Source organism: Streptopelia decaocto (genome assembly GCF_964273445.1).
Source record: "Streptopelia decaocto genome assembly, chromosome: 12".
Taxonomy (NCBI): Eukaryota; Metazoa; Chordata; class Aves; order Columbiformes; family Columbidae; genus Streptopelia; species Streptopelia decaocto.
Window position 1 is genome coordinate 17896446 of NC_138667.1, and position 17665 is coordinate 17914110.

The window sequence follows — 17665 nt, forward strand, 5'->3', positions numbered from 1 at the left end:
GGTCTGGATTTTCCTTTCTACAAGAGCTTCTCCTCTGAAGTACGCTACAGCTACTGCTCCTCACAGCTCGTACAGTTGAAAGAAGAGAGTTGGAAAGATGAGTTGCAGCAAGAGTAGAAGCTGTTGATATATGTCGGACATTTACTGCACAGTGCACCTGTGCTCTGCTGTATGAAATCTGCTCACTCCTCCACCGCTGGGGAACACGTTCCCCGCCAGACTCTTCACTTCCACGATGAACAGAGCTGCCTGGTTCGCCTTGACAGGGATATGATCAAAGTCGCCAAACTGAAATCCGAATCTCGCTTTTCAGTAGCCGATGGCACCGACTCGCGGCAGCTGCTGAGAGCGCGGCTCGGAGCGCAGGGACAGAAGCCCCGGCCGGCATCAGGCGGCTGCGGTGTCGTCGCGGCGCCTCCGGGTGCCGCTGTTGGCCGAGGCGGAGCGGCGCTGGAGCCGGAGCCGCAGCCGGAGCCGCCGCAGCGTCCTGCCCCCGCAGGCTGCTGGCTCGCCCGGCGCCGGCCAGAGCGGCAGCGGCACGGGCAGCAGCGGCGTGAGGAGGCGCGGATTGGCGAGCAGCGGCGTCCGAGCCGGCGCCCACATCGCTCGCTGCCCCCGCGCTTATTGGGAAAGGGGCTGAAAGGAGAGAGGACACCGGCAGGAGGGAGGAGCGTGGCAAGTGCTACCGAGAATGGTGAGCGGACAGAGGCGGCGGCGAGCAGGCGGGCGAGTGCTGCTGTCTGCTTTGCTGCTGGGCTTGTGCTGGCGAGCGGCGGCCGAGCGGCTCCGTTACACCATCCCCGAGGAGCTGAGCAGAGGTTCGCTGGTGGGGCCGCTGGCGCGGGACCTGGGGCTGAGCCCGGCGGACCTGCCGACACGCAAGCTGCGGCTGGCGTCTGCCGCGAAAAGGCAGCTACAATACTTCACGGTGAGCGGGGAGAACGGGAACCTGTACGTGGGCGAGCGGCTGGACCGGGAGGAGATGTGCGGCGAGGCGGCGTCCTGCTCCGTCAGCTTCGAGGCGCTGGTGCAGAACCCACTCAACGTTTTCCACGTCGAGGTGGCCATCCAGGACGTCAACGACAACTCCCCGGCCTTCAGCAAGGCTGTTCTGGACCTCGAGATCAATGAGTTCACGTCTCCCGGGGCACGTTTTCCTCTGGAGATGGCCCGAGACGCGGACGTGGGCAGCAACTCACTGCTGACTTACCAGCTCACTGACAACCCGGCCTTCACTCTGGCCGTGAAGGAGAACCCGGGGGGAAAGAAGCATCCGGAATTAGTGTTGGAGAGCGCGCTGGACCGGGAGAAGCAGAGCTCCTTCCAGTTGGTGCTGACAGCGGTGGATAGCGGGAACCCCGTGAGGTCCGGGACTGTTCAGGTTCGCATCAACGTGACAGACGCCAACGACAACGCGCCCGTGTTCACTAAAAGCGTCTACGAGGCGCGAGTGCGGGAGAATGTGCCGGCGGGATCGCCGGTGCTGCGGGTGCGGGCCACGGATGCGGACGCGGGCTCCAATGGGCGGGTGTCCTACTCCTTCGGCAACGTCCCAGACGGCGTCCGCGCGTTGTTCAGTGTCGACAGCGAGAGCGGCGAGGTCAGGACGGTGGGTCCCCTCGACTTCGAGGAGAAGAGCAAATACAGCTTCGGTCTGGAGGCGAGGGATGGCGGCGGGCTCACCGGTCACTGCGAAGTGCAGATAAACATCACGGACGAGAACGACAACGCTCCCGAAATCACGATACTGTCGGTGTCGAGCCCGGTGCCCGAGGACGCGACGGCCGGTACGGTGGTGGCCCTGCTGAACGTGAAGGACCCGGACTCCAGGGAGAACGGGGAGGTGCTGTGCGAGCTGTCCGGCGAGGCGCCGTTGTCACTCGTGTCGTCGTCGGGCGGCTCGTACAAGGTGGTGACGGCGAGCGCACTGGATCGGGAGCAGGCGGCCAAGCACCGCGTAACGGTGGTGGCCAGGGACCGGGGCCGGCCGTCTCTGTCAAGCAGCACGGCGCTGGAGCTGGAGGTGTTGGACGTGAACGACAACGCGCCGGTGTTCGAGGAGGCCGCCTACAGCGCCTACGTGGCGGAGAACAACGCGGCGGGCACGCCAGTACTGCGCGTACTCGCGCTGGACCCTGACGCGGGCGCCAACGGGCGCGTGAGCTACTGGCTGGCGGGCGGCAGCGCGGACGCGGCGGCGTACGTGTCGGTGGAGGCGCGGAGCGGCGCGCTGTACGCGCAGCGCTCCTTCGACTACGAGCAGTGCCGCGAGTTCGCCGTGGTCGTGCGGGCACAGGACGGCGGGGAGCCGGCGCGGAGCTCGACGGCGACGGTGCGCGTCTTCGTGCTGGACCGCAACGACAACGCGCCGCGAGTGCTCTGGCCGGCGGCGGAAGCGGGAGAGAGAGTGCCGGGGTCGGCGCCGGCGTTGGAGCCGTTCGAGGTGGTGCCGCGTTCGGCCGAGGCCGGGTACCTGGTGGCCAAGGTGGTGGCGGTGGATTCGGACGCGGGGCGCAACGCGTGGCTGTCGTACGAGCTGGTGCAGGCGGCGGAGCCGGCGCTGTTCCGCGTGGGGCTGCACAGCGGCGAGGTGCGCACGGCGCGGGCCGTGTCGGAGAGGGACGCGGCCAAGCAGCGGCTGGTGGCCGTGGTGAAGGACCACGGGCAGCCGGCGCTGTCGGCCACGGCCACGCTGCACGTGGTGCTGGCCGAGAGCTTGCAGGAGGCGCTGCCGGAGCTGAGCGAGCGGGCGGCGGGCGGCGAGTCGGCGGCGGAGCTGCAGTTCTACCTGGTGCTGGCGCTGGCGCTGCTGTCCGCGCTGTTCCTGCTGAGCGTGGCGCTGGCCGTGCTGGCGCGGCTGCGCCGGGCCGGGCCGCCCGCCGTCCTGCGCTGCCTGGGTTCGCAGCGCTTGTCCGTGGCCGGCGCCGCCTTCCCGGCCGACTTCTGCGAGGGCACCTTGCCCTACTCCTACAACCTGTGCGTGGCGCCGGGCCGCGCCGTGGCCGAGGCCGCTTGGCTGCCACCGCCGCTGCCCAGCCTGCCCGCGGAGGAGCTTCTGGGCGGGGAGCCCAGTGGGAAGAGAAGCCCGAACAGCAAAGCTGGCGCGGGAGAGCCGCCCGCCGACCCCGACGCACCACAGGTCTGTAAGCCCGTGCTCTTTCGCGTTTTCCCTTGAGCTTTTCTTCATTTTCGTCCCGTTTCCCCTGGGTTTTTCCGAATACTGTGAATGGGGAGTACTAGTCCTTCTCTCTGTGAAGAAATGAAAGGTCGGTGTATTCGTGTCCCACTCACAGCAAGCATCTCGTGGCGTCACTTTTTGTTTCTTCGGTGTTTACAGGTTCGGGTTCAGCTGATAGGTGTTGATTACAACGCTTGTATTGGGTAGTCACGCGTTAAATTAATGATCCTGCATGATGAAAAACCTGGTGGACGGTTTGTTTTTGGGAATTGTTTCCATCCTTATTATCTTGAACATGGTCTGCGTATTTTATGTTATGCAGCTGTATTTGTCTCCCACACTGTTGTTCCTTTTATCTGTAGCTGCACCAACAGTTCAGTACAATTCAGTTGCTCTCGTCCAGTTAACAGGCGTGTAAGAAGAAGTTGGACACAATCAGTTTGTCGTATGGTTGACATGACTCCCCATTGGGTAATGCGAGATATAGAATAGGTACAGAAGCCAAGGCAGATATATGTGCTATTCTTCTTGCTGTACTCGCAATGCCATTTCCACTGCATGTTTAGGAGAGCAGTGGTTCTGGCGAAGTGATGGGGTGGAAACTTTCGATCGTTTTCCGTACAAAGTGAAGTATTTAAGGAAGAGTTCCTGTAATTTGGGCTAATGAGTCTGATATATCTTGTTCTCCGGGGCTGTGACTATCACATTTTGTATTTCAGAACCAGTTTTCTTTTGCTGTCCCTGTGTCAGCCATTCAAACATAATCACTACAAGCATTCATGGTGGGAATTATGGTTTTGTACAAATAGAAAAAGACCATAATATTCGGTAGCTTAAAATAAGAACTGAAAAAATAGTTTACTTTTTATATTTAACATAATTAACAAGTAACTTTCCCCACGCAGAAGAAATAACACTTTATTCAGTACCATAACGTAACAATATTGTGTCATATAATAATACTGTGTTCAGTTTTGGGCCTCTCACTGCAGTAAAGACATTGATGTGCTGAAGCATGTCCAAAGAAGAGCAACGAAGCTGGTAACGGGTCTGGCGCACAGGTCTGCTGAGGAACAGCTGAGGAAACTTGGGTTGTTTAGCTTAGAGAAAATGAAGCTGAGGGAAGATCATATCGTTCTCTACGACTACCTGAAAGGAGGTTGTAGCGTCTTTTTTCCGAAGTACAAGAGCTAGGAAAAGAGGAAATACCCCAAGGTTTGCCAGGGGAGGTTTATATTGGATATTAGGAAAAAGTTATTCACTGAAAAAAGTGCTCAGGCATGGGAACAGGCTGCCCAGGGAAGTGCTGGAGTCACCATCTCTGGACATATTAAAAAGACGTGTAGATATGCTGATTAGGGACGTGGTTTAGTGGTGGACCTGGCAGTATTAGGTTAATGGTTGGACACAATGATCTTGAAGGTCTTTTCCAAACTAAAGTAATCTAACAGGCACCGTTGAAAAGCACGGCTTAGGGAAAACCCGAAATCGCAGGTGTCTATTTAAGGGAGTATCTTCATTACTGCGATTGATCGGGGTGTGGGGGAACTAATGGGGCTGTATGACACACAGAATCATCTGCAGTATGAGTGAGAAAAACATAATGCAAGCACGACTGCTACAAAAAACTGCGACTCGTGGAAGATATTATGCTTTCACGCTACTGGGATAAAACTCGTAATATTCTACACGTCATATTTTGCTTTACATAAATGGCCCTCACAGATGCGTTTTTCCCATGCGGTGGAAATAACATAACCATAGGAGGTCTCCTATTTCCTCTTTGTAATCACATCGATTATCAAAAAATAGCTCGGAGAAAACCCGAAGCAGGAGATCTCTGCTGGAGAAAGGCGATGTCACCGTGGCCACTGTCCCGTGGCCTCGAGCTGTGGGTGGGACAGGCCCGGCGGGCAGCGCTGGGCAGCGCTCGGTGGCTGCAGTGCCGGGAGGAGGCTGCGGGCGCCGCTGTTGACCGAGGAGGAGCGAGAGGAAGGCCGGAGCGCTGCAGGCAGCCCCGCCCGATACGGCCCGGCTCGCTCGCTCGCTCTCTGGCTGGCTCGGCGTCCGGGCGGTCTGCGAGTGTCCCCGCGGTGCGGAGCCGTGCTGCAGCGAGGCGGAGGGACCGGCGGCGGCGGCCGGGAGCAGCGAAACAGGGGTCGGAAGCAGGAGGCGGTGGCGGGGAACTGCCGTTGTTGGTGCGGTGCCGGCGGGTCCGCGGCGGAGATGTGGGCGGGGGGGAGGCGATGGGGCCGGCGGGAGCGAGCCCTGCTATGGGGCGTTCTGGTGGCGGCGTGGGAGGCTGCGTGGGGGCAGCTGCGATACTCGGTTCCTGAGGAGGTCCCGAAGGGCTCGTTCGTGGGTGATGTGGCCAAGGACCTGGGACTGCAGCTGCCGACACTCCAAGACCGCGGCGTCCGCATCATAGACAGAGGAAGGACGCAATATTTCGCCCTGCACGGGAAGACGGGACATTTAGTGACGGCGGAGAGGATAGACAGAGAGCAGCTCTGCGCGAGTGTGCAGCAATGCGTGCTGCGCTGTGAGGTGATAGTGGAAGGAGAAATGCAGATTTACGAAATCGAAGTGGAGATCACGGACATTAACGACAACGCCCCCAGCTTCAAGGAAGTTGTGCTGGAAGAGAGAATAAGCGAGATGACAGCCCCAGGATCGAGATTTCCCCTGGTTGGGGCTCACGACCCGGACTCGGGACCGAATTCTGTGCAGAGCTACGAGCTAAGCGGCGACGAGCACTTCTCGCTGGCCGTGCAGACGGGTCCCAGCGGGGATCAGCGTCCTGAGCTGGTGCTGGCGAAGGCCCTGGACCGGGAGGAGGCGGCGTTTCACGAGCTGGTGCTGAGGGCGAGCGACGGCGGCGAGCCGGCGCGGACGGGCACGGCGCGGATCCGCGTGGCGGTGCTGGACGCCAACGACAACGCTCCCGTGTTCAGCCAGGCGGAGTACACGGTGCGTGTGCCGGAGGACGTGCCCGTGGGTTCCACCCTCGTCACCGTCATCGCCACCGACGCCGACGAGGGACTGAACGGGCACGTGAAATACTCACTGAAGAAAATCACAGAGATAGCCTCCCAGATTTTTCAGTTAGACTCTGAAACGGGAGCGATCACGCTGGTGCGGAGCCTGGACTTTGAGGAAGGTGACTCTTATGAACTGGAGGTGCAGGCACGAGACGGAGGAGAGCTTTTCGACACAGCTAAAGTTGCGATCACAGTGACTGACGTTAACGATAACCCACCTGAACTGACAGTGATGTCTCAGCTGAGCGAGGTCTCTGAGGATTCCCCGTCGGGGACCGTGGTGGCCCTGCTGCACGTGCAAGACCGGGACTCGGGACCTAACGGCAAGGTTCGGTGCTCTCTGGATGGGGACGTCCCATTCCGGCTGCACAGCTCGCGGAGCAGCTACTACAGCGTGGTGACGGCTCGGGAGCTGGACCGGGAGCAGGTGTCGGAGTACAATGTGACGGTGCGGGCGGTGGACGGCGGGTCGCCGGCGCTGTGGAGCAGCGCGGTGCTGTGGCTGCGCGTGCTGGACGTGAACGACAACGCGCCGGTGTTCGCGGAGGCGCGCTACAGCGCCCGTGTGCCCGAGAACAACGCGGCGGGCGCGCTGGTGCTGAGGGTGCGGGCGTGGGACGCGGACTGGGGGCAGAACGCGCGCGTGCGGTACCGGCTGGGGGAGGGGCGTGTGCGGGGCGCGCCGCTGTCGTCGTACGTGTCGGTGGAGGCGGAGACGGGCGCGCTGTACGCGCTGCGCTCGTTCGACTACGAGGAGGTGCGCGAGGTGGGGCTGTGGGTGCGGGCGGAGGACGGCGGCGCGCCGGCGCTGAGCAGCAACGTGTCGGTGCGGCTGGTGATCGTGGACGAGAACGACAACGCGCCGCAGGTGCTGTACCCGCCGGCGGCGCCGCTTGCGGCGGGCGCGGGCTGGGCGGGCGTGGAGCTGGCGCCGCGCTCGGCGGAGCCCGGCGCGCTGGTGGCCAAGGTGGTGGCGGTGGACGCGGACGCGGGGCAGAACGCGTGGCTGTCGTACGAGCTGGCCAAGGCGACGGAGCCGGGGTTGTTCCGCGTGGGGCTGCACAGCGGCGAGGTGCGCACGGCGCGTTTCCCGCTGGCCCGCGACGCGGCGCGGCAGAGCCTGGTGGTGGTGGTGAAGGACCACGGGCGGCCGGCGCTGTCGGTCACGGCCACGCTGACCGTGGTGCTGGCCGAGAGCGTGGCCGAGCTGCTGGCCGAGCTGGGCAGCGCGGCATCGGCGGCGGCGCCGGGCGAGCCGGCCGGCAGCCTGACGCGCTGGCTGGTGCTGGCCGTGGCGGCCGTGTCCTGCCTCTTCCTCGCCTTCCTGCTGCTGCTGCTGGCGCTGCGCCTGCGGCGCTGGCGCCGCTCGCAGCTGCCGGCGGCGGGCAGCGGCGCCTTGCGCGGCGTGCCGGCCTCGCACTTCGTGGGCATCGACGGCGTCCGCGCCTTCCTGCACTCCTACTCGCACGAGGTGTCGCTCACGGCCGACTCGCGCAAGAGCCAGCTCCGCTTCTCGGGCGACAGCTGCTGCGACACCCTCCCGGCCCGCCCGCCGCCCGACGAGCCCGCGCCGCTGCTCGGGGAGGACCCCGCCGCTCCCCCGGTGAGTTCCAATGGCCGCCCTTTTTCTGCGACGCTTCCCTTTTACTACTTCTGTGCTTTTTTCCTTCCGCCTTCTGCTGCGTCCCGCGTAGTGAGGTTTGGTTACAGGGAAGGTAAAATCTTTGTTCGGCAATGCGCTGTGTGCTGGTGGTTCTTGCGTCGGGGAGTTGAACGTTGGATCGTTGCTCAGTGTCAGAGTTTGTGTTGGAGGCAGGAGAAGTGGTGCAGCTATTGGCTGGAGTTTCGTTTGAGCAGGACACTGGTTTTTTATCACATGCCTGATCGTTTCTCATCCTTTCCCCTGCGATATGTAGTAGTGTTTTCCTCTCATTATTGGTTCGTCGATTCTGTTGTGTTATTTTCAAATTGAAATTTGCTTTATTAGCATCGTCGGTTCTCTTCCCGACATAAAGAGATGTATCCTATCAGCAATTACTAACTTAAGAATATACAAGGATTGGACCAGTCCGGGCTCATTGTTCTCCTTAAACAAGATAAGAACGATCTGCAGTTTGAACATCCTGGAACATGTCTAATTATTTGAGTTTAACATAAAAATGATCATTAGCTTATTCTCATAGTAAAAATCACGCCCACAGTTGTGAAGACTTTGTGTTTATATTGTGCTGCTACACACCGGGTAAGGAGCCTGATTTGGGGCAACAGTATGATAGTGGTGTGTGTTGAAGATAAATAGTCTGGGCAACTGGCCTTTTGATGACATGTGCTTGTAAATTAAGAGGGTCAAAGAACACTATACAAGTTGTGAAGGGCTGGAGATGAGACTTGTGTGAGCTGTGTGAGAGGGGCTTTTGAAGAACAGAATGGATTTACTCCAACTCTGTTGAGAGCCCTGGGATGTTCTTCCTGTGTGTTGACATGTCGTTATCATTTCTTAACTAAGAGCTTAATTCGGGACTTATTACAAACGTCATAATGGGAGGAGCAAACTGTGTATTCACTACCTACTAAATACCTGAACTATGTACCTACTCTAAGTGCCATAATATAGAAGAGTCTGTTGTCATCCCTTCCCTCTGGAGGTGTTATCTTCTTGCCTTGCTTATTATAATGATTGGAAGGTGGGCCTTTGTACCTGGTAACGTATGGATGGCATGTTTTTTCAATTCCCCGGGTTTATTGCTGGCCTTTTGAATGAGTCTGAAGGTGTCTTGCTTTTGGATATCATGCTCCTCACATTCCATCTGGCCAAGTTGTGGGTTCACTGGTTTGCTTTCTTATTGCATGATGTTTCCTGTGAATGGCAGTTATTGCACACATACTATATGTTAAAATTTGAGCATCGTGAGCCTTCCAAGTTACTCACGTGCTGAATAGGGATGATGGTGTCTTTGAGCTGATATTTGGATGACAGGCTCTTTATTTGACCTGCATGTCACTTATGCGTGTGAGAACATTAACTGTTTCCTTGAATGTCTCTGCAGGCATCAATATTGTGACCCTTATTCTCAGATCAGGAGAAGCCGTATGTGCAACGTTTCTTTCAATGGTGTCTGTGTGTAAAGGTGTCTTTTCTACTGCAAGATGCTTGGGTAGGGAGAAAAATTCTGTCTGTCCAGAGACAGGGCAGGTGAAAACATTTGCTATGGTATAGTTCAAAGTGTCTGAAAGACAGGTTTAAAGGTTCTGTTTTTTCTAGTCATTAGATGGGGCCCACAATACTGGTTTCATGTATTTCCCCTTTTTTATTCTTCAAAGAGCTGAGGAACTGTGCCTACCATCTGTGATATGAGATCCTGTGTGAGGCTTCTGTGGACTTTTTACCAACTAGATGTCTTTCTTTTGCACCTGCTACAGTTGACATAATCTGAAATATTAAGCTATGATTCCTTCCCTTGTCTAAGTTTCCCATTCTTGCCTTGTTTGTTGTCCAGGTCTAGAGCTGGGCCTCGTTGTGTGTAGTGGCCCTGAAAAGATTAAACAATCTCTTTAATTGTTGAGCTGGGGAAGTGGTTTCCACCCGCACCTTGAAGGAGTTCAACTGCCAGGACAGAGACTTTGATATGTTTAGGTTTCCATACAGTGTCACTAAATGAAATGCTCTTTCACCTCAGGCTGTCACACAGTCAGAACACTGGATATTGTCTATGATTCAACTAGAGGCTGTGAGTGTAGAGCAAGGAGGGTGTGAGGATGGGTTCTAACCAGGAAAATAGATGGGTCAGTGTGGCTTTGCCTGAGCAATGGTTTGATTTCATGGCTGGTGACAAGGCCCGCGCTGTGTTTGCTGTGATTCTGGATTCCCTGTCCTGAAAGGCAATGATAGTTCTGTAATCCTAAACTGTTTGCATGTAGAATGGTGATCCATGTGTAGAATAGCTTATAATTCCAGTGTGAAATCTTTATCCATCTGTATCTCCCTGTAAGTTTGCAATGTAGACTTAGTTCATAGTTGCAATTAGACTTTCTTTCAGGTCTTCATTTCCTGGAGGTTGTGGTTTGTTTTCCCCATTTCTGGATGGTGTTGTTGCATTTGAAAGTGTGAATGTTGTTTTGCAGCAAATACTTCCTTCAACCATCTCAGACAGTTTTAGTTGTAAGGAAAATGAAGTAGAAGCTAAAAGAGAATCTGTTCTTCTTTCTCAGAAGTCATAGCTAGAGAACAATGATAAGGTGTTTATACATATGGTGTCCTATCTGTGGGAGATGAGTAGGCCACATATTAGAAGAATTGCTGAGAGGTGATGACTGTTTCTTAAAATGAAACCCCCTATATTATAGTCCAGAGTGAGTCTTTAGGGTTACACTTCCAGCCTGAGGCCTCAGTGACTTTTAGGTGCTCTCAGGAATGGATTTCAATGCTTGTAGTGATGTATTTAGCTTTACTTGTAATTATCAACATAGCTTCATCTAGCAATGTGTCAAGTGTGCGTGCCTCTTGTTCATGCTGCAGTGAATGAAGGCAGATGTGAGAGTACCTTTCTTTTCTGTTATTGTGGGTGGGGAATAGATGTAAACATGACCTCAAGTAGGATTTGCATCTCTATGGAACCGTGTGTGTGATAGAAGAGGGGAGGAGATTCCCCCTAAGAGGGGGGTGTCGAACTCATGTTCACCAGGGGTGCATAAGCCTCATGACTGCCTTCAAATGGCCAAATGTAATTGTAGGACTGCATAACTCTAACTTGAAGACTGTATAAATAGTTTGATATAATGAGCTTGACACTCCCACCCTAAGTCATTAGTTTGATGACTCGGTCTCTGTTGGATGACAGCTTCTTTTTTAGTTTGGCCATTTATCATTCAATTGCTTTGGAATCCTGTTTCTCCTCAGACTTCAGGGGAACCGGACAAAAGTACCTCCCTTCCTGATGTGATTGTAGTGCATTATCCTCTCATTATTATTATTTTTTTTTCTCCAGTTCTGAGAACGCCAGAAGCAACCATGCAAGTTGTGTAGGGTTGTAGAGAAGATGGGATATGGGGGGTAGGAGGTGGGGTGGTGGTGTTATAGAAGAACAGATGGTAGTTTCCTTGCTTGTCATGTTTAACACAAGCATGTGCCTAATGGAGTACCATGCAATTTGAGATGTTTCTGCACAATAGCTTTGGCCTAAGAAGTGTTATTCCATGTGATTCATTCAATTCTGTATGTTTCTTACTCTTGCCTTGCTTGTTGTCATGAGCTCGACTTCAGGGTGTCTGATCAAATGGGGAAGATCCCATGTGTTCTAGTTGTCTGAGTGCAGGTGCTTTTCCCATTCACACCTTCTCTCTGCTCATTCTCTGCTCTTGCCCCACCATACTCGGCATCCTGCGGAGGGAGGTTTAATTATAGGGAAGGCAAAGCTTCATTTTTCAGTGCGCTGTGTGCTGCGGCTTCATACTCTAGGGCGATGAATGTGGGATCGTTGCTCTGCATTACAGCTGGTGTGGGGGGCAGGAGAAATGGAGTTTTCATTAAACAGTTGTTATTTAGGATGAATGTAAGCCATTATTGGAAATGAAAGGTAGAGTCATCTGTGCCTGCTTTAGGGTGGGTCTTGTAGCTGTCTCATGTGTGAGAGTTCCTCACACAGCCTAATTCCTCAGCCAGCAGTGACAGCAGTATCAATTTTGTGTACCAGAATGCAGTGTATATTTTCCACGTTGGAGGTACTTCTTCCTCAACCAGGAGGCCAATTCCAGGTGTTTCTGCAAATTCCTTGTGGGAATTTCCTTGGTTGAGGTCAAGTAAGGCTCCAATTATCATATTGAGGAAGAGGGTGCAAGAGAAGTGAATGTCCTTTTGGTAGGAGCTAAATACTGAAATACCTGTGTGCACATAAGCACTGGTTGGTCACCTTAGTGGTGATCCACCACTGAGCTCTCCCAAAGACTGAGTGGAGTTGGAGAACTGGGTGTTTCCAGACCAGATCTTGTTCTTGTAGACTCTATAAACCTCTTCTTTGACCTTCACACTATGGGTGAAGTGTTCGAAAGAAGAGAGTACTGTAGTGGTTTCTGTTGGGGAGCATTACAAAGAGCATCACACTTCAACAAATGTAAAGATATTCTTGCTCTGAAGGGTTATTCATTTATGCTTTTTTTTTTTTTTAATGCCACCGTACAGTTTCTTTCATATTGCTATCTGTCATGTAGCAGCACTTGATCTTTTGATACTAAATGTTTAAAAGTGACGCAAAGAGTGTGTAAGGAAGAGAGTAGAAGCATTCTTAACAGTGTTACTGGTTAGAAAGGTGGTTTTCTCCTTCTGTGCTCCTTATCATCTGTTGATCATATTCAGAGTCTTACAGTATTTGGAATGATTTTGTGAGAATGAACTTGGTGACCACAAGAGGCCTATTCACACAGCAACCTTGTGGCCTCTTCAGTCCAAGGAGGGTTGATCTCCAATGGATCGTTGCTGTCCTGTGGGCACGTTTCATCTGCTTTACCATTCATCATCATGTCTTTTACAGAGAGGTGTAGTTAGAAGGAGTGCTGTAGCTGAGTGTAGCAAGTATGTCCTAATGCTGATATAATGTTCATATCTTGGTACCATTCCACACAGGATTGCACTATAAGATATACACCTGTGTACAGGTATTTTCATTGAGAATGGCTTATTAACTCCACTTTATTTCTAAAACCTTGTTGTTTGTGGTATATTTATTCCTACTGTCTTACAACACATTCTGAATTACTGTTATTTATTGGAAATGCATGTAAGCAGTACCTTAGTAATGCAATCACAAATGAGGAGGAAGGGCATGGTTCTATTTAAATACCTGCTCGGTATTGATAAGTGGCCTTCTTGTCTTTGTCTATCTATCTGACGAAAAATGCAACTACTTCTTTGTGAGAATGGCCTAGTTGCTGATGAAGAGCCTGTTTTCACAGAAATATGTCTGAATGGCCATTTGCTGATAACTGCCACTGGTGAAGAAGCTTGTGAAGGAGAAACTGAGCCCTGTAGGCCATGTCTCTGTATGTTTTGAGGGAGCAGGGAGAGTGGCATAATGAGGAACTGAGTTACCACCAGGAACCTCTGAATGAGCACAGTAGTCATCCATTGAATCATCTCTTGTTTGGATCAACCAGAGTTTAGGGAAGCCTACTGTACCTGTAGTTTCCAAATTCGTGGTCTCCCTAGAACTTGAAACAATGCAGCTGGTCTTAATGTGGCCTGTTCTCTCAATGCCCATGAACCAAGATTTGCTGGTTTTCAAGAGATTCTAGCATCCTGTGATTTCCTTTGGTTGTTGAGAAGAGGTGGTCTTATCGTACAAAGAGGTAATGAGGAGGATCAAGTACTTTTAATAGGTGTTGAAGGTTTTACCCTTTCCATTTTCTGACAACCCCACACCTGGAGTGTTCTTTGTATTATGGGTGCAAATCGTTGTGTTGGTATCATAAGCAAACTGCCTTCTCTAGTGCTGTCCTTCTGAGTGGTAATTGTAGTATGCTGGGCACGTGGGAACCTTTCTGCTGGAGGTCCATGTTACTAGATGTGCCTAATTACCTTGTTCCCCAAAAGAGGTAATTCTGAAGAAAAGCTTTAAGACGTAGGTCTGGATATTCCTTTCTACAAGAGCTCCTCCTTTGAAGTACGCTACAGCTACTGCTCCTCACAGCTCGTACAATTGAAACAAAAGAGTTGGGGAAAGATGAGTCGCAGCAAGAGAGTAAGCTGTTGATAGATGTCATATATTTGCCGCACAGCACACCTGCTTGTACTTACTGTGCTCTCCTGTACGAAGTCTGCTCACTCCTCCACCTCTCGGGAGCACGTTCCACCGCCAGACTCTTCACTTCCACGATGAACAGAGCTGCCTGGTTCGCCTTGCCAGGGATATGATCAAAGTCGCCAAACTGAAAGCCGAATCTGGCTTTTCCGTAGCCGATGGCACCGACTCGCGGCAGCTGCTGAGAGCGCGGCTCGGAGCGCAGGGAACGAAGCCCCGGCCGGCATCAGGCAGCTGCGGTGGCGTCGCGGCGCCTCCGGGTGCCGCTGTTGGCCGAGGCGGAGCGGCGCTGGAGCCGGAGCCGCAGCCGGAGCCACTGCAGCGTCCTGCCCCCGCAGGCTGCTGGCTCGCCCGGCGCCGGCCAGAGCGGCAGCGGCACGGGCAGCAGCGGAGAGAGGCGGCGCGGATTGGGGAGCAGCGGCGTCCGAGCCGGTGCCCACATTACTCCGGCGGCCTCTGCGCTGTTTGCAGAGAGGGTCTGGAAGGAGAGAGCGCAACAGCAGGAGGGAGGAGCGCGGCGAGCGCTGCCGAGAATGGCGGGCGGGCAGAGGCGGCGGCGAGCAGGCGGGCGAGTGCTGCTGCCCGCTTTGCTGCTGGGCTTGTGCTGGCGGGCGGCGGCCGAGCGGCTCCGTTATACCATCCCCGAGGAGCTGGGCAGAGGTTCGCTGGTGGGGCCGCTGGCGCGGGACCTGGGGCTGAGCCCGGCGGACCTGCCGGCACGGAAGCTGCGGCTGGCGTCTGCCTCGAATAGGCAGCTGCAATACTTCACGGTGAGCGGGGAGAACGGGAACCTGTACGTGAGCGAGAGGCTGGACCGGGAGGAGATGTGCGGTGAGGCGGCGTCCTGCTCCGTCAGTTTCGAGGCTCTGGTGCAGAACCCGCTCAACGTTTTCCACGTCGAGGTGGCCATCCAGGACGTCAACGACAACTCACCGCGCTTCTTGCAAGACAATTTCCAGTTGGAGATCAACGAGCTGACTTCTCCCGGGGCCCGCTTTGCTGTGGGCGTGGCCGAAGACGCAGACGTGGGCAGCAACTCGCTGCAGGGCTACGAGCTGGAGGCCAACGGGTACTTCGCGGTGGAGGTGAAGGAGAGTCCGGACGGCAGCAAGTTCGCGGAGCTGGTTCTGCGCCGCGCGCTGGACCGGGAGCGTGAGCCGAGCCTGCGTCTGGTGCTGATGGCGCTGGATGGCGGCGACCCGCCCCGGAGCGGCACCGCCCAGCTCTGCATCAACGTCACCGACGCCAACGATAACGCGCCCGTGTTCGCTCAGGACTGGTACCGGGCGAGCCTGCGGGAGGACGCGCCGCTGGGCTCGACGGTGCTGAATGTCTCCGCCTCTGATGCGGACGCCGGAACTTACGCCCGCATCACATACGGATTCGGGAAGATGCCGGCTAAGGTGCTTCAGAAATTCGCGGTCGATGCGGAGAGCGGGATGATCACGCTGCAGGAGGCGCTGGACTTCGAGGACACGCGAGGCTACACGCTGCTGATGGAGGTGAAGGATGGGGGCGGTCTGGTGGCACAGTGCAAAGTAGAGATAGAGGTGCTGGACGTGAACGACAACGCGCCCGAAATCGCGATACTGTCGGTATCTAGCCCGGTGCCCGAGGACGCGCCGACAGGCACGGTGGTGGCCCTGCTGAACCTGAAGGACTCGGACTCCCGGGAGAACGGAGAGGTGTCGTGCGAGCTGTCGGGCGAGGCGCCGCTGTCGCTCGTAGCGTCGTCGGGCGGCTCGTACAAGGTGGTGACGGCGAGCGCACTGGATCGGGAGCAGGCGGCCGAGCACCGGGTGACCGTGGTGGCCAGAGACCGTGGCCGGCCGGCGCTGTCGAGCAGCACGGCGCTGGTGCTGGAGGTGTCTGACGTGAACGACAACGCGCCGGTGTTCGAGGAGGCCGCCTACAGCGCCTACGTGGCGGAGAACAACGCGGCGGGCGCGCGGGTGCTGCGCGTGCTCGCGCGGGACGCGGACGCGGGCGCCAACGGTCGCGTGAGCTACTGGCTGGCGGGCGGCAGCGCGGACGCGGCGGCGTACGTGTCGGTGGAGGCGCGGAGCGGCGCGCTGTACGCGCAGCGCTCCTTCGACTACGAGCAGTGCCGCGAGTTCGCCGTGGTCGTGCGGGCGCAGGACGGCGGGGAGCCGGCGCGGAGCTCGACGGCGACGGTGCGCGTCTTCGTGCTGGACCGCAACGACAACGCGCCGCGGGTGCTCTGGCCGGCGGCGGAAGCGGGAGAGAGAGTGCCGGGGTCGGCGCCGGCATTGGAGCCGTTCGAGGTGGTGCCGCGTTCGGCCGAGGCCGGGTACCTGGTGGCCAAGGTGGTGGCGGTGGACGCGGACGCGGGGCGCAACGCGTGGCTGTCGTACGAGCTGGTGCAGGCGGCGGAGCCGGCGCTGTTCCGCGTGGGGCTGCACAGCGGCGAGGTGCGCACGGCGCGGGCCGTGTCGGAGAGGGACGCGGCCAAGCAGCGGCTGGTGGCCGTGGTGAAGGACCACGGGCAGCCGGCGCTGTCGGCCACGGCCACGCTGCACGTGGTGCTGGCCGAGAGCTTGCAGGAGGCGCTGCCGGAGCTGAGCGAGCGGGCGGCGGGCGCCGAGTCGGCGGCGGAGCTGCAGTTCTACCTGGTGCTGGCGCTGGCGCTGCTGTCCGCGCTGTTCCTGCTGAGCGTGGCGCTGGCCGTGCTGGCGCGGCTGCGCCGGGCCGGGCCGCCCGCCGTCCTGCGCTGCCTGGGCGCGCAGCGCTTGTCCGTGGCCGGCGCCGCCTTCCCGGCCGACTTCTGCGAGGGCACCTTGCCCTACTCCTACAACCTGTGCGTGGCGCCGGGCCGCGCCGTGGCCGAGGCCGCTTGGCTGCCGCCGCCGCCGCCGCTGCCCAGCCTGCCCGCGGAGGAGCTTCTGGGCGGGGAGCCCAGCGGGAAGAGGAATCCGAGCAGCAGCGCTGGCGCGGAGGAGCCGCCCGACGACCCCGACGCACCGCAGGTCTGTAAGCCCGCGCGGCTCTTGTATCTCAGCCTTCCCTAACATTGTGGTGGCACTAGAGGTGTGCTTGCTCTTGGTTTCTCTGTTTTGCTATTTATTGCCCATTAAATAATCCCTTACCGCCGCTTTTTTCGCAGCCAGGCCGCTAACCGACACGTTCTTTTTCGTCAGCTGTCCATCTTGTAAGATAGCTGGGGTTGGGAGGTTCTTGCCTGTGCCAGTTCTTTTTGGTTCGTGATAATTTTCCTCCTACTAGTTAGAATCTTTCGTTCTTATTTGCTCGCACAGTCTTCTGATTTGTATTTAGTATGATACATATGGTGTACTAGCGGCCGAAGGTTCAGGTTCAGCTGAAAGGTTTTGAGCACGAAGCTTGTGTTGTCTGTAAAGCAAATAACGGTGGAAATGGATACTGACTGTCTACAATGAGAGTGTCTAATTCTACAGTACAGCTCGGGAAAATGGGGCTGTTGCTTGGTGTTGGAGACTTTTGTCGCCGAAGCGATCTACTTGGAACTGTTTATGGCTAAACAAAACTCCTTTGGTTACTGCTGTTTCAGCGGTCGATTCCCAAAGGATAGTGCGTGTGACTCCATGAATGAGAAAGTTATAGACCGTTCCTGCGTCTCTGCCGTGTACCCACCCATCTTTGAGGGAAGGCCAGGGCAG

The 17665-nt window shown here is 56.2% G+C and overlaps 2 protein-coding genes across 2 annotated transcripts; both read left to right on the top strand.

Moving 5' to 3' along the window:
* Window positions 1-691: 691 nt before the first annotated feature.
* LOC309445321 (uncharacterized protein) lies at window positions 692-9281 on the top strand (the record flags this gene model as incomplete). Its single annotated transcript, XM_082063960.1, is given in 6 exon segments — window positions 692-3151; window positions 3338-3381; window positions 4171-4337; window positions 4991-5331; window positions 5333-7822; window positions 9267-9281. Coding segments are annotated over 6 exon segments (5517 nt in total).
* A 5261-nt stretch (window positions 9282-14542) lies between these two features.
* LOC309445322 (protocadherin gamma-B5-like) lies at window positions 14543-17038 on the top strand (the record flags this gene model as incomplete). The annotated part of the gene is made up of 1 exon (XM_082063961.1): window positions 14543-17038. One exon carries the CDS (start codon window positions 14543-14545, stop codon window positions 17036-17038), a length of 2496 nt encoding a protein of 831 aa, XP_081920087.1.
* Window positions 17039-17665: the final 627 nt, after the last annotated feature.